Source organism: Hylobates moloch, unplaced genomic scaffold (genome assembly GCF_009828535.3).
Source record: "Hylobates moloch isolate HMO894 unplaced genomic scaffold, HMol_V3 SCAFFOLD_184, whole genome shotgun sequence".
NCBI lineage: Eukaryota > Metazoa > Chordata > Mammalia > Primates > Hylobatidae > Hylobates > Hylobates moloch.
In genome coordinates, this window is record NW_026652459.1 from 15,210 (window position 1) to 39,988 (window position 24,779).

At 59.5% G+C, this 24,779-nt stretch overlaps 1 protein-coding gene across 1 annotated transcript; it reads left to right on the forward strand.

The window, feature by feature from the left end:
* Positions 1-275: 275 nt before the first annotated feature.
* On the forward strand, positions 276-22,892 carry LOC116464109 (calcineurin-binding protein cabin-1-like). Its single transcript, XM_058434979.1, has 9 exons — positions 276-326; positions 8,385-8,548; positions 9,514-9,610; positions 10,624-11,292; positions 12,401-12,475; positions 15,963-16,245; positions 20,386-20,550; positions 21,766-22,079; positions 22,316-22,892. The coding sequence occupies exons 1-9, from the start codon at positions 291-293 to the stop codon at positions 22,457-22,459; spliced, it is 1,947 nt and encodes a 648-aa protein (XP_058290962.1). The 5' UTR covers positions 276-290; the 3' UTR covers positions 22,460-22,892.
* The last annotated feature ends 1,887 nt before the right edge of the window (positions 22,893-24,779 follow it).

A 24,779-nucleotide genomic window follows, 5' to 3' on the forward strand; every position in this document is an offset into this window, starting at 1 on the left:
CCCGGCGCCCGCTCTAGCTCCACTGCACAGATGCCACGGCGGAGCCGGCGGGTAGGAACTTGGCGGGGGCGGGGGCCGGGACTAGGGCCGGGGCTGGGGCTGCACGACCGCCTCGCCTCCGCTGCCCGCCTGGGTCTCCACTTTGCTGCGCTTTTGCTCAATCTTCCCCTGGTGGGCTCTGGCGGCCGCCCCCCGCCTCGGCGCACCAGGCGCAGCAGGAAGCCCGTGGGCTGTGGTTTCCCCGGCGCCCCCGCGGAGGAAATCGGTCGGCGGCGGGGTGCTGCGCCCCCATGCCCAGGGCGGGCTGGCACCCAGTTCAGCGTCAGGTGGGCGGCCAGGCCGGCTTGGGCGGCGGCGCGCGGGGGCGGCAGGCGCTGGTGAAGCCCGCACACGCGCCAGCGCATCCAGCCCTACCAAGCCCGGGGCTGGGAGCTGGCTCGTGGGGGCGTGCGCTGCGCGAAAGCGAAAGCCGCCCGCCAGAGCAACTTTGCGGCGGAAGGCGCCGACGAGGAGCTGTGCCGTGCCGCTCTTGGGGATGGTGAGCTGGCCGCCCGGCCGGGTGGGCAGCGCGTCCGGGCGCGGTGCTTCCCTAGCTGTAAATAGGTGCTGTGCGGGGACAGGAAGATGGTTCCGGCCCTTTACAAGCACCGGCCCGTTATGTGCGCTGGGCTAGGACCTTGCCCCGCAGCGGAGTGGGAGGAGGAGTGGGGTTAGGGGTAACGGTTGCATGGGATGGGGGGTGGGCACCGAGCCCACAGCAGAGTTGGCGGCGTGGCTCTCCCATGCACTTGGTTGTTTGTCGTTTCTGCTTTTCCCGGGAGGGGGAGGGGAGGAACAGCCCGGCAGTTCTGGGGACCTTAGCGCTCGACGTCTTATTTGGCAGGAGAGGCTGGAAACGAGCGGGCGCCAGCTGCAGGCAAATTGCAGGCTTTCCCAGCCCTTGCCTGCAGAGAGAATCATTACCTGTGGATGGCGCGGGGAATCCCTTGCCCTCAGTAGCCCTGCCTGGAGAGACAGGACCGCGTTGTTGGGGGTGGGGTGTAGGAGTGGGCGGAGGCCAGGGCGCCCCTGGTGGCCTGTGTACAACCCTGCGGCCAGAGAGGCCCGCCCTGATAGGTTTGTGGTAGAAGCTGCAGGAACTTCCTGTCCCTAGGGGTGTTCAACCTGGCCTGCTTCTGGGGCCCCTTTCCTCCCAACCTTAGGGGAGGAACAGGACTGCGGGAGGGGCCAGGCCCTCACCTCCTCAGGGCATCAGGAAGATAGGGAGCTGCTGGTCTGGAAACTCAGTCCTACCTCTAAAGGCTTCGGGACTCCTGAGTAGGGAGGCTCCAGAAGGGGCAATCTGGGCCAGGGCTCGGAGGGGTGCTGCCCAGCCGGCCTGGCTCTGTCTGTGATGCTCATCTTCCTTAAGGACAAGCCGGGTAGAGTGCAAAGAGCATGATAGGCTTAGTTCGGCTGTAGTCTTGGCTCCCTGCTGGCTGGCTGCCCTGGAACAAGTCTCTCCCCCAGCAAGGTGTAAGTGAAATCATATGTTAAAGGAGCTGGGCAGGCAGCCTGTGAAGACGGTTGGCCCCGGGAGATGAAGTTTGCCCTACACGCCCCACGCCATCCCCTCCTTTTCCTCCAAGCTGTTTCGCCGTTTTGGTGACTTGTGTGGGTTTGTGGGTAACAGGGGTCTCCCCAGGACTGTGGAGGATTTTGGTATTTTCCCGACAGCTGCTCCTGACCTCAGGGCCAGATTCCATCCCCTTCCTGGCTCCGCTTGAGGTGCTTAAGAATAGGCTGGAACCAGGAGAAAGTTTTTATGCTTCTCTGGGGGGCGGGGAGGCCCCTAATCTCCTCTCCCAGCAGCCCTCTCTGCTGAGAGGCTCCATCGCTTTCTAGCTGCAGCCACCCACTCAGCAGCTGGCCCTCAGCTCAATGCAGTCTGCTCCTACACCCTGTGCCCACTGCTCTTGGGAATGGGATGCCAACAGGCTCCCCGCCCTCGCCTGTTCCGAGCACTGAGTCACCACGACACCCGTGCCACGGGGGATGCTGGAGGAATCCCTCCACCAGGGGAACGGGCTCTCCCTTGGTTGCTCACAGTGTCGTGTTTTCTGTGAACAGAGCTGGCAGAGCGGAGCTCCTCCAGGAAGCCTGCCCACCCGTCTTACCACGGGCATACAGGGCTGGCTTGGGGCTAGGAGGGCCCAGGAAGATAGGACACTCACCCACCGTGTCAACTCCGGCACCCAGGACCTGCCTCCTGGAGACCAGCCTGCTGCTGTGTGCCCACTCTCGTGGTCCCCTCTGGGTGATCTATCTTGAAGAGAGGGAGAAAAGCTTTGTGGAGAAGTATGTTCAGCCCAGCATTCTTCATCAGAATCCTTAAGTCCCAGAGCCAGATGCTCACCAGTAGCCCACTTCACTGTGCAGTGGTCATTTTGAATGATGTTTTTGGTCATGCGGGAAAATACATGTACTCTGTGGTCAAAATACATGTACTGTATTTGCTGAGTGAAAAGTCAGGATTAAAATTACACACTTTCTGCTCAGGATGCTGCGGGTGATGGGGGAGACTCTGAGGGAGTCACTACTATACCCTTGACTCGGCTGCCCATTTCCTCATCTGCTTGGCCGACGCTTCTTCCTCTGGCACCAGCTGCATCCTGGTTTTTTTCTGGCTTTCTTCAAAAACCCTCCACATCTTTTGCTCTCCTAGCCCATTATTTCTTGTTCCAGCCTCTCTCCTGTCCCCTCACCCTGGATCACTGGGAAGTTGGGCTTCCCCAGCATCCTTGAAAGGGATTTATCTGTGGCATAAACTCTCCAGTGCCTACTCAGGGCTAGCCTAGATGTGGCACTAGGAACATGAGGGAGGACAAGACACTTTCCCTGCCCTCTTGGGAATCAGAGTCACCTCAGGGCTACACCAAGGGCAAAGGGATGTGGAGGCCGGGATTTGTGGTTTTTACCTGGAATACTACTTTTCTGGGCAGTCTGCCGGCAGGACGCAGGGGCCCGTGTCTGTCCTGACTCTCTCTGCCTGTGGGCTTCTCTTCCCCCCAGGGGCTTCAGGAGTTCTCTGAGATGTCATCTTGGCTCACAGGTCTTGAGTCTCCCAGGAGGCCAGGCTCTGCTCAGAGGCCTTGAGGTATAGGTGTGAGCCAGAGAGATGCAGCCCTCCTGCCTGCTCCACCCATCTGCTCCACCCTGGGGAGCCCAGAGTCCAGGGGACTGTGGCAGGGCAGCTGTTCCCGTCCAAGACTCAGGCCCTTGAAACTGGCTGCTGACATCAGAAGCTGGGGACAACCCTGCAGGCAGTGTCTGACCAAGCCGGGCCAAGCCCAAGCCCAAGAAGGCCCCTAGCAGACTCAGGCTAGTTTGGATTGGACAACCTGGGTGAGCTGGAGAGGAAAGAGACTGCTGTGTGAAGTAGATGACCACCTGCCCAGCTGTCTGCTTGCTCCCTTGTCAGGCCAGGTGCCCTGGGTCTCCCAGGTGGCTCCTGACACCTCATGGCCTGTTCCCTCTTCAGCACCTCTGTGCAGCGCCCAAGCAGCTCCTTCACAGCCATTCTGGCTACTCCCAAGTATGGTTCCTCCCTCCTCTGCCCTCTTGCTTGAGCCTCACGTGGCATCCCAGCTAGGCATGGCCCTGGGAATGACAGAATGGGGCAGGGGGTTGCATCTGAATCCTGTGGGTGTGGCAGCAGGGGACAGCTGGAAAAGGCCAGCGGAGAGCTTGCTTAGAGGTCATTTCCTGCAACATTGCCCAAGGGACTTAATTATGACAGCCTGAGGCACCCATGGTGCTGGTGGAAGACACTGGCCACCTGCCAGCCACCCCGTCCACAGGCAGGCATTCCAGTGGCAGCCTGCCCCCGCAATGGGCTTTTGCAAGTCTTAAGAGGCACCTTTTCAAAACTGAGGTGAACTGGCATCACTGCATTCTCCATGCTTCCATTTCTACATCTGTAAAACAGGGAGGCTGCCAATTTCTTGTTCCTCTGAGTGTTAAGCAGGGGTGTAGGAAGAGACTTGAGGTGGGCGAGTCTGGCCTCTGAGTCATGTCCCACTTTGTGTCACTAGGCAGCCTTGGCAGGTCACCTGAACTCAGTTTCCCTCTCTGGAAAATGAGGGGTGAGTTGATTACATACTCAGGCTGTCCCTCCCAGTGTAGACGTAGGATGAATCTCTATGTCCCTACTCAGCCCACACCTGACCCTCGTCCACTCTGTGACAAGCTCGTGCCTTGGGTCTGAGTACTGTTCTGACTGGCCTGCTCCTCTTGCTCACCCTTCTTTCTTGCCTTGGAATTTCCAGGGGCACTTGTTTTCGTGAAGAGCCTTTGCCTGTGCCCTAGAAGTGGAGGAAGCTCTAGAAGGAGTCATGACTGAAAGGTGGGGTCCGCAAAGGTGACAGATAGAGCTGGGAACCCTCAGCTCAGGGAGCCTTAGAATAGCCTTGGGCTGTGCCACTAAAAATGGCCCAAACGGTGACCCAGCAGCCAGCAGTGGGGTTTACTATGAGAACCAGAACAGTGTTTGAATTTGTGGCCTCAGGCTGTCGGGCCCCAGGTTGGCCCTGGCTGAGTGAAAGGCTGTGTCTGGCAGAAAAGAGAGCCTGTGCCCCTCCAGGAGTAAGCTCCCCTGAGACCACAGTGTGCTGGAGACAGCATGAGCCACGAGCCATGGGCCTGGGCATGGCCTTGGCCTGTTGGCCGGGAATAGCAGTGTTCTATAACGTCAGGGACACTTGTCACCTCTAAGTGGTGCCACCTGCCAAGATTGCACAGCCTTCCTGCCCCCAGGCACTTCACCCTGCTTCCCAGCCCCCTCATAAATGGACAGGGCAAGAGCACAGGCTATCCCAGCAGCATCCTACCACCTCCACTTAACCAGCTCTCAGTTCCCCCGGGAAAGTCTTCGTGGGTTCCCAAATCATAGCAATCATGCACTCCCTCTGTGTACCCCTAGGCTCACTCTACCATGGGACTCAGCATTTGAGGCTCTGTTTCCTCAAGAGCAGTGGGAAGACAACCAAGTCTTAAGGCTGTAGGCAGGGTTTGGTAACTTGTATCAGGCACTCAGCTTAGGGTCTGGGGCTTCATAAATTATTCAGATTGTTAAAATCTGTCTCTGTGACCTCATCTGCCAGTGAGGAGCCTAGAGCCGTTCTGAAGGGTTGGGGGATTGACTGAGATGCTTGGAAAGAGATGCTTGGCACGGAGGGGAAGCCTTAAGCACAATCTCAGTGTCTTTAAGTCCTCAGAGGCTACTGGTATGCACCCCCAGCTGCCCTCAACTCTGTAAGCAGGCATTATCCCAGCCACTCTGGCCATCAGGGAACTCAGCCCTGGTGACACCAGGGCCCAGGAATCAAGTGGGGCAAATCTGAAGACAGCAAGTGTGCCTGTGGAGCTGGGAGAGGCGAGTCAAGGGGTACGGCCAGAGCAGCAGGACCCAGGGCTGAGGGAGAACTAGGAGAGGGCCAGAGGAGACCCTCCTCGCGGCGCCCCTGCTTCTCTCAGCTGCTACTTATGGCCCCTGCCCATCTATGATCCTGCCTCTGCCTTTCCCTCAGATGCCATGGGAGTGTTGGCCTGGTGCTGGCTCCCTCCACCTGCCCTCAGCCAGGCCTCTTGGTCACTGCTGCCCATGCCCTTCTTTTCTGTCCCTGGCTTAGCTTTACCCAAGCTCACCCTTGGCACATTCTCCACACCCTCCCTGAGGCCCGAACATGAGCCCCTGGGCTGAATGCAGTGGGGCTTCTGCTGTTGCAGTTGGAACCTGACCATTTCCCTTCCTCCTGTGTGGGCCATGGTGAGGAAAACCAGGTGAAGCAGGGGCCATCCCTTGCACCTGTCCCACTCCAGGAGACCCTCCTCAGCACCCTGGTTCTCTAGGAGCTTCATAGCTCTCCACAGGCCCGGTGTTAGAGAGACAGTGGAGGGAGAGGGCTGCTGTGGCTACTGCCCCTCTGTGGGGAACCGCCGTGTCCAGGTCATCCTGGGGCTGCCAGTATCATCCTTCTCATTGGGTCTCTTGCTGCAAACACAGAAGCCCAGCTCCACCTGGTGTAGGCAGAAAGCCAGTTGGCTTGCTACCACCCTGCTGGCTCGTGACTCTGCCTGGTGGCTTCACTCTTCATACCAGCTTTCTCTGGAGGCCAGCCTCATGGCCACAGGAAGTCCCCTCACCCTTTGGGAAGTATGTCCATCTGCATACCGCCCCAGGCCACAGAGAAGACGGGTTATTCCTAAAGGCTCTCATTAGGAGGGGAAGCCTGACTGGGATCCTGGGGCCCATCTGCTGGCTGAATTCCCATGGCTGGCGGTGGGTCTCAGGCCTGGCCAAGCAGGCAAGGGGGCCAATCCTGGGGGCAGGGAAAGGACAAGCCCACAACAGAAGGGGCTTCTGGGAATAGTGCCCAGTGCAAGGTAAATAAAGATAGGAGTCCCCATACTGGGGCATGTGAATGAAGATACGGTGAAGAGATGAACAAGGGCACACTAGCTGGCCTGACCCTGCCTGGGAAACGTGCCCTTCAGCACACTGTTACCAGAAAAAGGCCAAGCAAGATGCCAAAATGAAACCAGAGCACATGCAAATGTAAAATGCTGCCTTTCAAGCCTCTCAGGGCTGGCTGGGGAAGTTTTGAGAGTCACGATAGCATGGGGGTGGCCAAGCGGGCGGCGGCGTGTATGGTTCCCTTCTGATTTTCCGTGGACTCACTGCCTGATTTGTTTGGTCTTCCATCCTTTCTGAGATCAGCGGTGTTATGTTACGAAAGGAAACGGAAGGGAGATAGGGATCCAAACTGTGCTGGCGTGTGTGATGCAAATGAGACCCTTCCTCACAGGTGTGTCTGTTGGTGTCTAGGTGCCCTGGGAGGTGCAGGGATGGGAGGGTCTTCAGCGGGACATACTGCTGCAGCGGATGGAGACCGAGGAGACAGTGTCTGCCCACTCTGGCGCCTACTGTAGACAGACCCTGTCTGTCGGAAAGCAGGTGTCTTTTCATAAGCTGCTTCAGGATCCACGTCTGCGTGGTAGGAAGATGCAGCATTGATGTTTGCTGCCCTGGATGTGGATAGCTTCAGTGCCCTGGTTTTGTCCTCTTCAGGCACTGCCAGGAGGTAGAAGGTGGCTGCTGGCCTCCACACAGTCCCCCAGCCTGCGGGTGGACCCTCCATGTCACAACAGGAGCCAGTGTAGAGGCCACAGGGGCTCAAGGCTGTGAGTTTTAAGCTCCTCTCAGGCCTTAACAGCTCAGGGCTGGAGGTGCCCTGACTTCCCTCCCAGGGCTGCTAGAGCAGGGTGGGCCCACACCTGTGTACAGATACTGTGGACAATCAGCAAGGACCCATAGGGACAGGGCCCTCAGAGGGGCACCACCTAGACATCCTGCAGTGGTCCCTGTAGCTGGGGGCCCAGGTCCCCAGAATCCTGTACTGCAGCATGATGTGGGCCAGGCCCCATGCCAAGGAGAAAGCGACGTCACTCATAACCTTGGTCCATTCTGGGCAGCAGTTTCTTCAGCGTGTTGGCTGCAGGGACCCATCTGGGAGCCAGTTCACTTATTCTAGGCCCCTGAGGTCCCACCCCAGAGATGGGCCTCCTTGATGCCTGTTTCCTCATCACTCACTCCCTCCATCATCTGTGCTTTCCCCACACCCTGCCTGGACCCCGAGTAGGTGTCAGATGCCATGCTGGTCACTAGGACACTGCAGGGAACCAGACCCTGGAGCTAGTGATAGGTAGGGGGTGCCCAGTGCCGCAGCAGGTAAAGCAGGGACCAAGGGAGATGATGGGGGGTGCTCCCCAAAGTCAACTTTGCCCTGGTTAAGCCTTCAAAGAGGAGTGGGGCAGGATGGCAAGAAGTGGGAAGAGGGAGGGGGACCCCAGGCATCCCAGGAGCTGCAGATGATTCTCTGGGCACTGCTGGAGAGAGTGGGTGAGGGCAGAGCCTGGCCAGAGCTTCCCTGCAGCCTGCTTTGACTCAGCAGTTCCACCTCTAACAAATGGTCTGGTGGCTGGGTAAGCACCTGTGCAGGGAGGTGTACACACTGGGCCTCTCACTGTCTGTCTTCACGTTTGATCAGGCCCCACCTGAGTGCATCCTATAGGAGACAGGTCCAGCAAACATATGAGATAAAGCCATACAAAAGAGGAGGCTGCAGGGCAGTGGGTCTGTCGATCATTTGCTGCCACTCATGAGAAGGAAGGGGGTGGGGATACACTTCTGTCCTCCTTGGGACAGTGAGAGGGGTCCAAGAAGCCCCTGGCTGGGCAGTGTCCCCTTTGGCACTGTGGCAGTTTTCAGGGGACACCAGACAGGGTGTCCCCGAGGCTCCTGCCACAACCACCCCCCTCACACACCTGTGCCGTCCATCCCACAGGGCATCTGGCGGATCCCCGTGGACGAGATTGACCGGCCGGGCAGCTTTGCCTGGCACATGAACCGCTCCATCGTGCTGCTGCTCAAGGTGCTGGCCCAGCTGCGGGACCACAGCACCCTGCTGAAGGTGTCCTCCATGCTTCAGCGGACCCCAGACCAGGGCAAGTGAGTGCAGCCACCCTGGACACAGCCTGGCATGCTGTGTGGGTCAGGGGCACACCCACCCCAGGCAGCCTCTCCACTGCTCTGGCCCCGCTGTGAGGACCACTGGCTGGGAGCCTGGACCAGCCCTTCATTCTCCTTGGGGGCCTCTCTGTCCCAGTGTCTAGAACCTAAACAACACTTCCCGCCCCCAGGCACCCTGGAACAGACACAGCCTGTCCCCACTGATCCTGGTTCCACGTTGAGACTCTGGACTACCCAGCCTTTCCTTTCCTCCTGCTTCCCCCAACTCAGGGCTCTCGGGGTGCTGTCAGGTTGTAGGGAAAACAGATGTTCAGAAGATAGCTGTGGTTCCCCAGACAAAGGCCAGTAACAGTGGGGTGAGCGACAGGGGTGCCTGGGCCTCAGTGGTAAATAGGGAGCTCTCTGCCAGAAAGGGCAGGACAGACAACAGAGCCATCTGTTACAGCTGCCATTTACAGAGGATGTTGGGGGGATCCTGGAAGAGACGCAGCTCAGATGTAGATGGGCCTGGCCTGGAGGCCTCACCCCATCAGGTGGGCTGAGCCTCCTCCCATGCCTGCACTGTCTCACCCTCTGGCTGTCTCACTCACCTACCACTTGCCAGCTGATGTGCCAGGAGTTCAGGGGCCTCCAGCTGGGGCCTGGGGCACCCTGGAGCCAGACCTGAGGGAGCAGCTATAGGCTGCTGAGCACAGCACACAGGGTGGGCCCACTGCAGAGGGCCCAAGGGCAACAGGCTGGTGATGGGTCAGGGGTCTAGTGGCTCTGGATAGAGGGAGCTCAGGGGAAGCTTCTAGGGGAGCAGCCCCAACAGATGGTTAGTTGGGACACTGAGGAACCAACAGGCATCCTCAAGGCAGGGATGGGCAGTGGCCACCATCCAGCAGTGCCATGTGGTGTCAGATGCCCTCCTGTCCTCTCTGACTACCCCTGTATGACCGCAGGAAGTATCTGCGAGATGCTGACCGCCAGGTCCTGGCTCAGCGGGCCTTCATCCTCACTGTGAAGGTGCTGGAAGACACGCTGAACGAGCTCGCAGAGGTATGCCACCTGTGTCCTCCTCTCCTCCACGGCCCATGAACACACTTCCAAGCCCTTCCCAGGTGGTGGGCCCGATCCCACTGTTTGCACACCCATAGGCAGGATGTGCTTAAGGGTCCCCATCTGTGAGGTAGCACCCATCCTGTCTCTTCCTAGGCAGGGAAGGTCAGCCGTGGTAATGAATGCACATGAATTCAGTGAGGCATGGATGCACTTGGTGATTAGTAAGAGCCATAGTGACTCCACGAAACTGAGCTCCCCAAGGGCTGTACCACCCAGGGCGGGGTCCCAAGCCCTCTCCCTGGCAGGCTGACCAAGGCCTGTGAGAACACCATGTGTGTGCATCGTCCCTTTTCAGCCTTGAGGCAGGTGCAGCAGTGCCTCCTTCTCACAGCTGAGCACCTGGAGGAGGCCAGGGAGGTTAAGCAGCCAGCCTAGGAGGTGGGGCTATTGGGAGTTGAGCCAGGACTGCCTCCAAAGCTTATGCCTGGTAGGGCTGGCTATGGCTTGGTACAGGGCATCAGCTTGAGCCTGTTGGGGAGGAGTCCTTGCCAGCCCCCAACCCAGGCCTCGTGCATTAAGAGCCAGGAAGACTTGGCTCTGCAGCAAACACGCTTGGTGGCCCTGGGCAGGTCCCCTCCCATAAAATGCCCAGAGCTGCCCAGAGTTCACATCATGAAGTCAAAGGGGAGCTGGGCAATGCTGCCCCAGCTCAGCCCAGGCCTGTTATTCAGAAGCAGTGCCACCTCCAGAGTCCCGTCAGCCCCTTGCTACCTGGGAGAGTGTGGTGGGGCAGCCAGAGGTACAGAGGAGGGAAGACCTTTCTCAGGCAGGTCTCTGGGCCCAGTATCCTTCTCTGATAACTGAGACACAGCCCTGGCCAGCTGGCAGATGTCCGGAGCCACACAGATGTCAGGTGGGAGAGGCCCAGGTTGGGCTCACCAGCCCCCAGAGGTGACTCATTGCAGTGGAGACACCAACGACACAGCATCTTACCTTTGGTTTCTTTGTAGGGGTCAGAACGCCCAGGGCCCAAGGTCTGTGGCCTCCCCAGAGCCAGGATGACCACCGATGTCTCACACAAGGCCAGTCCTGAGGATGGCCAGGAGGGCCTCCCCCAGCCGAAGAAGCCCCCTCTGGCTGATGGCTCAGGGCCAGGGCCCGAGCCAGGGGGCAAAGTGGGCCTCCTCAACCACCGGCCTGTGGCCATGGATGCAGGAGACAGTGCAGACCAAAGCGGGGAGCGGAAGGACAAGGAGAGCCCCCGGGCAGGGCCCACTGAGCCCATGGACACAAGCGAGGCCACTGTTCGCCACTCAGACTTGGAGCGGACACCGCCCCTGCTGCCAGGTCGCCCCGCAAGGGACCAGGGCCCCGAGAGCCGGCCCACTGAGCTGTCCCTGGAGGAGCTGAGCATCAGTGCCCGGCAGCAGCCCACCCCACTCACCCCAGCCCAGCCAGCCCTTGCCCCCGCCACCACCACAGGGACCAGGGCAGGGGGCCACCCCGAGGAGCCGCTCTCCCGGCTCAGCCGCAAGAGGAAGCTCCTAGAGGACACGGAGTCAGGCAAGACACTTCTGCTGGATGCCTACCGTGTGTGGCAGCAGGGCCAGAAGGGTGTGGCCTATGACCTGGGCCGTGTGGAGAGGATCATGTCGGAGACCTACATGCTCATCAAGCAGGTGGGCGGCAGGCAGAGGCCTGGGGGCACTAGTCTGCTGGCAGCATCCCCACTCTTGCCTTTCTATCCTCAAGGAGGGTCTCCCGGGCCTGCCCTTGGGGCGGGTTTTAGGTGTTGTTCCCACCCCATCCCTGCTGTTCACTTCTGCAATGAGCTTTAAAAAGTCGATATTCAACCTGGAAGGAAGTGAGAGCCCATCACAGAAACCTTATCACAACCGGCGCGGGGAGTCTGGACCGCTGCTCCCACCACTGTGCTGGGCCTCTGGATACATCTTAGGGCATTTCCTTCAACACTTCTGTGGCTGTCATCTAAAGATGGCTGCATTTTGCCTTCTTTTTTTAAACATTTTATTTTAATGTATCAAGCATTTTCCTTTTTCTCCATTTAAAATTATTCCCATAGGAAGAATCTCCAAAACTTTACTGACTGGCTCAGATGGGATGACCATCCCTGACATACAGTATTCCCTCTATTCATGTCAGTTTGCAATGCACCCCACCCCCAACTGCCCCATATCATAGGGACCTTGGGCACTGAATCCCTAGACACACTTGACACAGCATGGGGCTATCACCATCAGGCCTGGGATTCCGAAAGGCCTCTCCCACTCTAATCACGGCCCTCCATCCTGCCCACTTAAGGGGCAGGTTCTAGCTCAGAAGACTCCCCTCATCCCCTAGCAACTGAGCCTCAGCTGAATTTGAAGGCTTGGTTGGAGCCCTGAGTCTGCCTGCCAGCCTCAGCTTGTGAGGATGTAAGTAACTCAGCCATAGAAATGAACTTGGTATAGCCAGATGGGCTCAGAGGAACGGCTGGGTCCAGTTCTGGCACCAGTACCTGGTGATGTGGCACCTGAGCAGGCACCCCCACCTGGGAGATGGATGGGCACCTGCCCCTGCTACCCATGAAAAGCTGGGAGGTAGGGGTCTAGATGCGACAGCAGTGGGGACGGCTGGCTATTCAGCAGAGTCTGGGGTGGTGGGGGGCACCCGGGCTACAGGGCATGCCCCCTACCTAGGCTGGTCTGTGCTACATACACAGACAGGGCTGGGGGAGGCTAACCACAATGGCCTGCGCCCCCTGACCTCCGGCATCTCCCTGTTAAGGTGGATGAGGAGGCTGCGCTGGAGCAGGCTGTGAAGTTCTGCCAGGTCCATCTTGGGGCTGCCGCCCAGAGACAGGTAAGCCCAATTTAGCCTGTGCCAGCCTTATCTTGCGGAGCCTGCTCCATATCAAGGCCCTAGGATGCAGGCTGAGAAGCAGATCCACTCTTGGGACTGTTGTTGTGGTCAGCTTGGGCTGAGGGGAGATGAGCAGGGGGCAGCTGAGGCTCCAGCCTGTGGCCATAGTGGGCAGGAACTTGACAGGGCCCAGACCCCAGTTCGGACATGCTGAGGGGTCCCCTCACCTCAGCCACCTTTTCTGTAACAAGGAGGATGGCCCCTAGCCAGCTGACCTCAACTGGGAAGGTCATTCCGTTTGGAACAGAAATAGAAGCAGCAATGTTAGAGCCAGGCTGGTTAGGAGCCAGGTGGCGGGGGAAGGTGGAGATGCAGCCTATACAGGGACTGCCCCACCTCCCCCCGACCCCAGGGGAGGACTTGTAGGGAGCAAGGTGTCCTAAGAGAGGGTAGGCAGGAGTCCTGGAGTTTATTAAGCAGGGAGGAAGCAAGGCAGCAACACTCCTGAGTGGGGAAGATGGAGTTGGTGCAAGGTCCAGGCCAGGGCTGGTGGGGGTGGGGTCCAAGATATGGCAGGGAGTAGGGAGTTGGGGAGGCCCCTCCTGGGAGGACCCCAAGCCAGAGGTGGGAGGGCTGGGATCAGAATTCAGTGAGAGGGGCCGGGCGCGGTGGCTCACGCTTGTAATCCCAGCACTTTGGGAGGCCGAGGCGGGCGGATCACGAGGTCAGGAGATCGAGACCATGGTGAAACCCCGTCTCTACTAAAAATACAAAAAATTAGCCGGGCGTGGTGGCGGGCGCCTGTAGTCCCAGCTACTCGGAGAGGCTGAGGCAGGAGAATGGCGTGAACCCGGGAGGCGGAGCTTGCAGTGAGCGGAGATCGCGCCACCGCACTCCAGCCTGGGTGAAAGAGCGAGACTCCGTCTCAAAAAAAAAAAAAACAAAAACAAGAATTCAATGAGAGGATGTGGCAGGGAGGGGCAGGCATGGCAGGCAGAGACAGCAGGTGTGCCCTGTCTAAAACAGGTGCCCTGTCTACCTGTAAAAACAGGTAGCCTCCAAGCCAGAGGGTAGGTGGCATGCCATTTGAGTAGGTGCAGCCTCTTGTCCCGAGGTGTGTCCCGATGTCCCTGGTAGCCTCGTCCCATGTCCCTTTGTTCCAGGTCCCCTAGCAGAGGGCTGGTAGCTGCCTTTGGGGTCCAGACAGGCTTTTTCTCAGTGGAATGGGGCCTCAGACCCCCACCACCTGCCTGGGCTATTACGTCTGTGGAAGCCCAGGAGGTTCAGCTTTGACCAAGCAGGCTGTGGGCCAGACGAGGCATACTGTGGGGAGTAGGTGGGCCTGGTCCCCAGCTAAGGGCCAGAGTCCATGGCAGGGAGTGCCCCAACCCCCAGCAGTCCCCACCATTTCATTGTCCAGCTGGGCAGAGTGCATAGCACAGCTGCCTGGGCCCCAGTGCTGGGTGCAGGCCCAGGCCCAGGTCCACCAGGGTGCCCCTGCCTCCTTCACTGGCCCAGGTGGAGCAGGTGGACATGGGAGTGGTGACCACTCAGGAGACAGGAGGGCTATTTCTGCTTTTGACGTCCTTAAAAGATAGACCCACACAGGAAACACCCCCACAACCCCACACTGTAGCGTGAGAAGAAAGGGGTACTGAGCTGGCAGGAGCCAGGGCTGGGCCAGACCCCATTTTGCCAAGGCACATGCATATTGGGGCCCCTGAAGGCTGGGTGAGCAGAGATTTCCGTCAGAGACCTTGGAAGACACAGCCTGGGTTATGGGGGTGGCCAGAGCCAGGGGACCCAGGTCCTTACCTTTCAGGTTGTCTGCTGCTGGGCAACGCCAGTCCAGGCCCCAGCAGTCCCCTCCCAGCGTGTGGAGGGGAGTGGCGGGGAGGAGGCCCCAGTGACCCTCAGATCTACCTGCCTGCTTCCCAGACCCTGGTGCGGTGGGGGCGCCTTGGTATCTGCCGTGGGCAGATTTGCATTTCCTACCTAGGATTCTTACCCTGGGCCCAGAGAAGATGCCACTGTAGGGGCTGTCTGCCATCCTCTGGTTCTCTCCTCCCTTAAGCCCAATCTTGGAGGCCATTTCCTGCCATTAGAGCCCATAGCTCCCGCCCCTCAGGGAGTGTCCATTTTGCTCACGGCATGTCCTTGTTGCCATGGCAGCCCTGAACCCGCCTGGAGGGTGCTCTGGACATAATTAGAGGCTCAGTGCCCACGGCTGAGGCCCGCTCCTGAGCGAGGACAGGGACACTGCACTCACCTTCCTCCAGCGTGTCTGCTCACGCTGCCAACTAGGCTGCTACAACACCACTGGTACTGCCGCAGGCCCGCAGGGCCCGAGAGACAGGTCTGTCCTCCTGCCCCGCACTCCCACAGGACGGGCTGCCCACAGGACAAGGCTGGGCCCCAGAGCACCGGCCTGGGGCACATCCCAGACACCCAATACGTGGCAGAGTCCACAGGGGCCCGTCCTGAACCATATGTAATTGGGGAACAGGGCATTTTAGCAAAACCAATGTCAGAAGAGACAGAGTCATCGGTGGTAGCAAACTGCTCCCCCCCATGCACTGAGGTACCTACCTGCAGGCGTGTGACTCTTCCACACTCGAGGGGGTGGGGGTGGGGGTGCTGCCAGCCCCATGTGGGCCAGCTCCCACAGTACAGCCGGCCTGGTGCTGGGGAGGGTTGAAGGGTAGGCCCACCCCTCTGCTCAGCTGTGAGAGGCTGCCTCAGGGCTGCCTCACATCACCTCAAGACATGCTGTCAGGGCACTGGAGCCTTCACACCTGTCCCAGGAGGGCTGGCTGGGGGTGGGAGCAAAAGTAGCCCTGTGAAAAGAGCCCCAAAAGGGCCTCGTGGCAGAGGGAATTGTGTGGATGAAGACTCGGAGGCCCCTAGGGCCCGGCTCACCTGGAAATCAAAGGCCCATGGTGGGAGCAGTTGCCAAGGCCAGGCTGCAGGGAGAGGCCAAGCTGGGGGCAGCACTGAGTGCCGTGGCACTAGGTCACAGCGGGCTGTGGTATCAACCCCAGGAAGCAAACTCTTGCAGCATCCCACTAGCTCCCTCAGGACTCTCCCATGAGTGGCCCTTGGGAAGTCACCCTCCAAGACTGACCTCCTCTTCTTGCATTCCCTGGGTTGGGAGCTGCACCTATGCCTAGGGTCCTGCTGGACATACTCCTCCCAGACTGGCACCCTATGGTGTGAGGGCAAGGCCAGCTGGAGGTCTTTCCACTGAGTCCCCACCAGTACGGCCAGGACATTCTCCCAGGGAGGGGTTCCGGGTCTCCTGATGGGGTGCCGCTCTGATGGACCTTGTTGGCAGCATTGTGGGGGCTCAGTGGTGTCATATGGGCAGTGTTGGCAGCCCCAGGCGCACAGGGTGTCCTGTGGGACAGCACTGGTCGGCTGGCGGGCAGAGCAGCATGGGCTCAGGGCTGCCTAGCCAGCCTTTCTCACCTCTTGTTTGTCCTCACAGGCCTCGGGAGACACCCCTACCACTCCAAAGCACCCCAAAGACAGCCGAGAGAACTTCTTTCCTGTGACAGTGGTGCCCACAGCCCCTGACCCTGTGCCAGCTGACTCTGTCCAGCGGCTCAGTGATGCTCACACCAAGCCTCGCCCTGCACTAGCTGCCGCCACAACTATTATCACCTGCCCTCCGTCAGCATCGGCTTCCACCCTGGACCCATCCAAGGACCCTGGGCCTCTCCAGCCACACAGGCCTGAAGCTACCCCCAGCATGGCCTTTCTGGGCCCAGGTGAGTCCCATCCCAGTCCAGAGCTGGGCCCAGGCCCCTGCCACCATCAAGTCCTCCCTGCGGGGAGAGTGTGAGTATTGGTAAGGGAGGCAAGCAGTGCCCTCCCGCCCAGTCGATCCCACAGGGTGGCGGGGCAGGTGACCGCAGGTCCACTCACCAGTCACTGGCAGCCTCGGTGGCCCTGGTCAGCACATCTACCACTCTTAACCTAAACCTGGGTGCCTCAGTCTCCCTGTCTGTGAAAGGGGGTGGTGAGGAGGGAGGGAGTAAACACCATCACAGATGTGTTTGCTGCTGTTTCCTCCCCACAAAGCCTTACAGTAAGTAGGAAGGACGGCTTAGTCAGGTAGGAAAAGGATACTAGCCCACACCAGGCCTCCCTCAGGGCACTGGGAGGGGTCCTGACCTTCAGCATGCTGCAAGGCCACTGGTATCCGGCCTCAGATACTTGTGAGCAGTTCCTGGGTACCAGGCCCTACTGGGTGCGGGGCCAGCAGATCTGCTCAAACCCCATCTTGCCTCATGGGCAAGACAGAAGCCAGCCAGGATGAGGGCAGGGGCAGGTCAGGGGGCTTGTGAAGGAAAACAGAGAGTACAAAGGTGCAGGCAGTAGAGGGCCCTGCTGGCCTCATCAGTGAAAGCTCCTATTCCTTCTAAAACCCAGGATCCATTGGAATGGCAGCCTGCAGACAGCTAAGTCACAGATCCTTCCTGTGGGGAGGAGATGTAGAGGCAGCACTGCTACAGCCAGTGAGTGAGAGGGGAGTAGACAAGGCACCATCCCCCTCGCTGGTCCTGACACCAGCAGCTCTGGCAGCTGCCATTCTGCCAGACTGGGTTCAGCTCAGGCCTGGGCCAGGTTCCACCTGCCACCCAGGGCAGGGGGCCCTTCCCTGTTGGTTCCCAGGACTCTAGGACCATGTGGCCAGGCTCTGAAGGCCCCAGAGATTAGTTAGGGATATTCCCTAACTAATTCGTCTCCCCAGCTGGTGGGGCCCCAGGAGAGACCAGTGTGGTCAGAGGGTTCCCTGTGACCCTGGGGACATCCAGCAATGGACCAGTTTCCCCAACCCTCCCTTTCAGGCCCTCCCCTGCTTCTCCCTCCCTGCCTCAGGGACCCAGCCTGTTTCCTTGCCGCAGACCCTGTACTGGCCCATAGCCTGTGTCACCCCTGGAGGCTCACCTGTCTTCCCAGTTGAATTTCCCACCCATCTGAAAAACGAGACAGCCACTCTGCAGAAGTGCCCAGCAGAAGGCAGGCCTGAGAGCCCCCACAGACTGTGGGCCTGAGTGGAGGTTGAGTTGAGAAGTCTTTCTCAGCTCTTTCCCACGGTGGCTGAAGCAGCAGGTGCAGATGTTTTCACCTGATGCCATCCACACTGCTTTGAGGATTGTGAACATGTAGGCATCCTTAGCCCAGTCAGCCTCGGTTGCACTGGCTGTGGTCCTGTGAGACAAAGAATTACTTCCCTTTGGGTCAGAACCTGTGGCCATTTGTTCCCAGAGGAGCCTGTGAAGGCTTCAGGACAAAGAGCCGTAAAAGAACTGTAGTGCTGGCCAGGCGCGGTGGCTTACGCCTGTAATCCCAGCACTGTGGGAGGCTGAGGCAGGCAGATCATGAGGTCAAGAGATAGAGACCTTCCTGGCTAACATGTTGAAACCCCATCTCTACTAAAAATACAAAAATTAGCTGGGCGTGGTGGTGGGTGCCTGTAATCCCACCTACTCAGGAGGCTGAAGCAGGAGAATCGCTTGAACACGGGAGGCGAAGGTTGCAATGAGCTGACATCACGCCACTGCACTCCAGCCTGGGCGACAGAGCTAGACTCCATCTAAAAAAAACGAACTGCAGTGGTTCTACCAGCATGTGACCTTGGCCATCCCTTTTCTTCTTTCTGCCTCAGTTTCCTGCATAAAATGGATAAGATGAAGATAATAGCGCTGCAGGATTTGGAATGGTGCTTAATATTAAGCAGAGACTTGGTATGGGTTTTTTTTGTTTTTTGTTTTGTTTTGTTTTTTTTATTGGAGACAGGGTTTCCCCATGTTGGCCAGGCTGGTCTTGAACTCCTGACCTCAGGTGATCCGCCCGCCTCAGCCTCCCAAAGTGCTGGGATTACAGGAATGAGCCACCAAGCCCGGCCTGTTTGTTTTGAGACAGGGTTTCACTCTGTTGCCCAGGCTGGAGTGCAGCAGTGCGATCATGGCTCACTGCAGCTTCAACCTCCCTGGGCTCAGGTGATCCTCCTACCTCAGCCTCCGAAGTAACTGAGACTACAAGCATGGGCCACTACGCCTGGCTAATTTTTGTATTTTTTGTAGAGACGGGGTTTCACCATGTTGCCCAAGCTGGTCTTAAACTCCTGGGCTCAGGAGATCCACTTGCCTCGGCCTCCCAAGTGCTGGGACTACAGGTGTGAACCACCATGCCCCACCTGGTGATGGTGACTTCAAGGTGTGGGGGTGATGGGAGCCCAGTGCCGTAATCAATTGGTCAGTGTTGGTAGCTGACTCACTCCCATGAAGACCCAGCTCCTGTCCCTCTGCCTGGGGCTGTCTTGCCTTGTACTGGTCTCATGCTTTCATCTTGTAGTTTTTGAGGGTCAGGAATTTACAGTGGCTTAGCAGGGTGAAGTTGGCTCAGGGTCTCCCACGTGGTTGCAGTCAAGCTATCATCAGTGCATCTGAGCTCCCTTGGGGTGTTGGCAGCCTCAGGTCCTCACTGGTTATTGGCCAGAGGCCTCGGCTCCTCCTGTGGGCCTTTGTATAAAGAGCTGAGTGTCCCTGGGTCATGGTGACTGGTTCTCCCCAGAGCCATTGACCCCACCGAGAGAACACAGAGGAAGCCACGGTGTCTTTTATAACCTAATCTCAGCAGCAACTGAGATCTCTGTAGGCCACACACACTTCCCTGGGGTGTGGGAAGGCCTGGTGGATGCCAGGGCCAGGGGTAGCGGAGTAGGGGGCTAGAGGCTGCCTGCTTTCCCTCTGCCTCCCTGTCCCACCATCAAGCTGGCCAAAGCTGTAATTCACGTCCTTCTCTCCTCTAACTGTTAGATCTAAGAAAGAGGATCTGCTTCCTAGCATACCTTCTTCAGCCTGGAGAGTTGATCCTTTTCTATTCCCATTCCCAAAACCAAATTAAACAGCCTTTTGCCAGGATGGAACTGTTGAATGACACTGGGGGCAGGGGACGAGGAGGTGGAGGCTTGAGACAAGGCCTCAGCCAGCCTGGGGCAGGAGCCTCAGGCAGAGCAGCTGGATGGGGATGGCCATGGCCACTGAGGCCTCTGCCTAGCCCAGCAGTTGCCTGCTGGCCCCAGCTTTCTACCAGGAGCTGTCACTCCTGCTGACCAAGCAGGGGAGCCAGCTCCCGCTGCTGGAGAGGACGGGGGGCCTCCTGGCAGAGGAGCGGGATGGGGAGGTGGGGGCTGGAAAGGCAGTGGTTGATGACGAGCGTGGTGGGAGAGTCCAGGCCTGAGTGAGAAGGTGGGGAGCAGCAAGGGAAGCGAGGGCCGTGTGGAGGGTGGAGGCAGGGCCTGGAGGCCTGGGAACCGGGGACCGATGCTGAGTAATCACCTGGCCAGCAGCCATAGGCACAGCATTTGACCCTCAGGCCCATCCCGGCCTTGGCCCAACTGAGCCCAATTCCTGGCCCCTGCCTCAGGCCAGGGAAGGTGTGGCTGGCTGGGCAGGAGCCACAGTGCCAGCGTCCACTTTGGTCTTAGTTGGGTTGTTTGGGCTTTGGTCCTGACCTGGTTTCTGAATGGTGCTTATATGAGCTGGAGGGAGAGTGGACACCGCCTTCCCATCCCCTCTCACCGCCTTGTGATGGGATCTTAGAGAGGCTGGGCCTCAAAGACTCAGGCGTGGCCCCACTGGGTCAGGTGTACAGCCCTCTCGGGAAGCGGAGGAGCCCTCTGGGGGGTGGGGAGCCAGCCCCTACCAGTGTCCTCTTGGGTGGTGAGTGGTTTCTTGGCAGCACCAACTTGGGCCGCCTCAACCAGAACCCTAGCATCGGCCACACTCTCCTGCCCAGTGTCCCAGGGCACAGCCTGGGCCCATAGGACCCGACACAGATGCGTAGGAGCCTGCGGGGTGGATGAGTCCATTACCTGCAGTGAGCCCATGTCCCCACAGAGGGAGAAGAGCTGGCGAGAGTGGCAGAGGGCACTGGCTTCCCGCCCCAGGAGCCGTGGCGCAGTCCGCAGGTGAAGACGGGCCCCACAAGTTCCCCGGCAGAGCCACACTGCTGGCGGGCAGAGGCTGCCCCAGGCACAGGCGCCGAGCCCACCTGCAGCCAGGGTAAGGCGAGTTGGCAGCAGCCCAGCACCAGCCCCCAGGAGGCTGCCTCACAGCTGGCAGCCAGGGTGGGTTTCCTGGCCTGGCCTTGAAGGGCAGGGCCTGGGGATGCCCCGTGGAATGAGATGGGGAGGAAATTGGGGTAGTGCAGGCCGGACAGGGGAGCCAAGAGAGAGGCTCAGGCTGAAAAGTTTAACGCGTGGCCCATTGTGTCAGGGGCTGGGTAGAGAGGGACCCCAGAGCCTTATTCCGCCCCTGGCATCACGCAGGTGTACTAGCGAGGGCAGGCGGCCTGCTTGGGCCCACTGCAGAACCCAGGCTGAGTCCAGAGTGGGGAAAGAGGAGCAGGCATGGGCAGGGAGGAGCATGGGCCTGGTGACAGACACTTGAGGGACATCAGCAGCAGGCAGAAGGGTGGACAGGTTGGGCTGGGCCAAGCAGGCGTCCCCGTCGGCAGCCACGTCAGATTCTAGCCCTGGCCTCAGTCCGGCCTGTTCCCACTGGCTGCCCCAACCAGCCAGGCCCCTTGGGGACTCCTCCTGGCCTGGGCCTCCCACAGACCACTCGGGATGGCAGGACCTGGCGCCAGCCCCTGGGGGCCAGGCATGGGCTCTGTGTAAACCCCATTCCTTTTAAAGCCATGGGGCTGCAGAGGAATGTGGAGACGAGCCAGGCCAGCTGGGTCCTCCCAGCTCATGCAGCTCCCTAGAGGCTGCCAGGCCTGCAACTGGCCCAGCCTTCAGGCTCTGGGCAAACTCAGCCCCTTGCTCCCCCTGGAGGATGAGGCAAAAGTGGATGCCCTGGGGCCAGCTCAGTGACCATGCCTGGCTGAGCCACCAGCTCTGGGCCTCAGTGTCCTCCCTGGGGCATAGACACCAATAGGACATGCATCCTAGGATGGTTGTGGAAATACGACAGTTCATGCAAGCATGATGCCTTGAGGTCTTGCAGAACCCAGCAAGGCTCAGGGAGTCTCAGGCCCTGGGCTTTGAGTTCATGGTGTTACTGGGTGAGGTTCACAGTCCCAGCACCCCACAGCTCAGAGCCAGAGTTGGGTCCCTGCAGGCCTGAGCCAAGTATTTGCCCGGGGTAGAAGCCTTGGAGCCTGCCAGCCAGCACAAACTTCACAGCATAAAGGCCCAGGAGCGGGGGGCGAGATAAAGTGCTCACTGTGTGATGCAGCAGGCAGGAGGTGCTCTTGGTACCTTTGTCTTCCAGAGGAGAAACTGAGGCTTGAGCCAAGAAGGGATGAGGAGGCTCAGGAGGCTGCGAGTGAGACTCAGCCCCTGAGCTCTCCCCCAACAGCCGCCAGCTCCAAGGCCCCCAGCAGTGGGAGTGTCCAGCCACCAGAGGGTCACCCAGGCAAGGCTGAGCCCAGCCGGGCTAAGTCCCGCCCCCTGCCCAACATGCCAAAGCTGGTCATCCCCTCCGCCGCCACCAAGTTCCCCCCTGAGATCACCGTCACGCCACCCACCCCAACCCTGCTCTCCCCCAAAGGCAGCATCTCGGAGGAGACCAAGCAGAAGCTGAAGGTGACCTCAGGGGCTGGGCTGGAGCCACGTGTGTGGGTGGGGAGCACAGGTTACAAGGGGACCTAGGCCGGAAGTGGGGGTGGTAGGGGGATCTGGTGTGAGGCTGAGGATGGCATAGGGGCTTGGGGCAGGGGTGAGGGTGGGAGGGGAGCCTGGGGCAGGGGTGAAGGTGGCAGAGGGGCTTGGGGCAGAGCCCAGCCATTCCTGACCAGTGCCCCGCCCGGCCCTCTCTGCAGTCAGCCATCCTTTCTGCCCAGTCTGCTGCCAACGTGAGGAAGGAGAGCCTATGCCAGCCGGCCCTGGAGGTCCTGGAGACATCCAGCCAGGAGTCCTCGCTGGAGAGCGAGACAGACGAGGACGACGACTACATGGACATTTGAGGGGCCACTGCAGCCGTACCACCACACCCCAGGAGACCAGTCAGGCCTGGAATGCCCCCTATGCCTGGACCCTGGGCAGGACCAGAGGCCCACATGGATGCCACTCCCCACAGAGCCCCCAGGCCTGCCCAGCCCACCTCCTCATGGCATCCTCCCTGTACCCAGGTCAGGCTGTCCACACCGCATGGGAGCCCAGAGGAGGAGGGGCCTGCCTTAGCCATGTGAAGGTGGATTGGTCGCCATCTGCACGCCAGGCGGCATCCTTTTCTATGAAATGTTGACTTTGTAAATCTGCCCACACCCAGCTGGCCATGTCCACCCCTCGACACCGGGATGAGCCGGCTCTGCCTGTGTCACAGGGCAGGGGTTCTTTAGGGCCAGGCTCGCCCCTCACCCATTTTTTGGTTGCTTTTCTAATAAAGATGGAACTGTTGTCTTTGCCTCTTTGCTCACCTCTAGGGGGCAATCTGGCAGTCTCGGGTGGAGGGTGGCTGTCCCCAGGGATTCGGGGCCTTTACTGCCATAGTCCATAGGGCAGGGCCCAGCCCTCCTCCTTCTCCAGCATCTCAGGGACCAGCCAGGCAACCAAAGCAGCGGCTGGGGGTGCCCAGTGTGGTAAGGAGAGAGCTGACTCGGGGCTGGGCCAGGCAGACGCCTCTAGTGCAGCTGGAGCCAGGCTTCAAAAGGGCATTAGGTACATCCCCAGAACTCACCTGGGTGCCAGTGGGTGGGAGGCTGTACGGTGGGAAGGCAGGCAGGGCTGGGGCTGCTGAGAGGCTGGGAGGAGGGGGCTGTCAGGGAGGGAAAGGGGGGATGGGGCCGGCAGGGAGGCTACTTAATTCCCATCACAGTCGCCCTAATGGGGCCAGTCACAGAATAGCTGTGGGGCTCAGTGCAAGACATAAATATGAAGCTCCTTGTTCAAAAAGGATTAAGGATTTTTTTTTTTTTTTGATATGGAGTCTCACTCTGTCTCCAGGCTGGAGTACAGTGGCACGATCTGCAGTGGCACGATCTCAGCTCACTGCAACCTCCGCCTTCTGGATTCAAGCGATTCTCCTGCCTCAGCCTCCTGAGTAGCTGAGACCACAGGCACACGCCAACACGCCCGGCTAATTTTTGTATTTTTAGTATAGACGGAGTTTCACCATGTTGGCCAGGCTGGTCTCGAACTCCTGACCTCAAGTGATCCACCCACCTTGGCCTCCCAAAGTGCTGGGATTACAGGCCTGAGCCATTGTGCCTGACCAAAAATGATTAAGGATTTTAAGGCAGCCCTCACAGAGCATTAAACAAGCCCCTAGAGCTGGCCCCGCCCCCGAAGGCTCCAGGCCCATCTGTCTTGGAGATGCACAGGTTCCAGGGACCCAAACCCACCCTTCACAACTCTCTTCCCCTCCCAGCACCGCAGGGGCCCTCCTGGCCCCGGGACCTCCCATGGAGCAGGCTCTCTGTCCAGAATGGAAATGGGGACCCTCCTCACTGCCCTGTGCCCCTCATGGGCTGGACACGCCCACACCCAGGAAGAAAGGCGTAAAGGGCTGGACACCGCCCTTTTGGAACCAGAGGCTTGGCGGCCCCAGATGGGTCTGGCTGAACCCGCCTTCAGAGGGCTGAGATGAGCCGGCCCCAGTTACTCAGCTGACGCCCCCTCCCTGCAGGGCCTGGGGTGTGGAGTTTCCCAGACTGCACACCTAGCCCCTACCGCACTTCCATTGTCTCCAGACACGCGCAGCAAGGGTTCCCAGGCCAGAAACAGGAAGCAGCAGCTCTCCCTCCTCCAGTTCCTGGGAACCGTCTCAGCCGACCCCCCAGCACCCTTCCCCGGAGCCTCACCTACAGGAGGACAGACACCTCGGACCGTCCCCTGCACCCACTGCTGTAGGGAGCAACCTCAGCCCTGGGCCTGGGATGAGTGCCCTCCCCAGGCTGGGGCCAGGAGACAGGCTCTCCCTGGCTTAGCACCTGAGTGCCCACTTACAGGACACTCACCTGCAGAGGTGCCCTGAGCGCCGGTGTGGGTTAAGGGACTTTCTCCGCTCTGGAAACAGTCCCTGAGAAGCTGAAGGTCTTGGGGGCCTCTCACCACATGTTTTTGGGAGGTGGGAAGACATCAAATGCGGGTGTGGCTTCCCTGGAACAGCTCCGTGTGGGGACTCAGGAGCCAAGTCCCCCAGCACACACCTCTTAACACTTTCAGTAGGGGCCACCTCTCTGGAGCCACGGGTGGCAGCCAACACTGTGGTTCCCAGCAGGCACCACCCAGGCAAGAGAGAGAACAGGCCGGGGAACAATGGGCTGGCCTGACCACAAGCGCTGG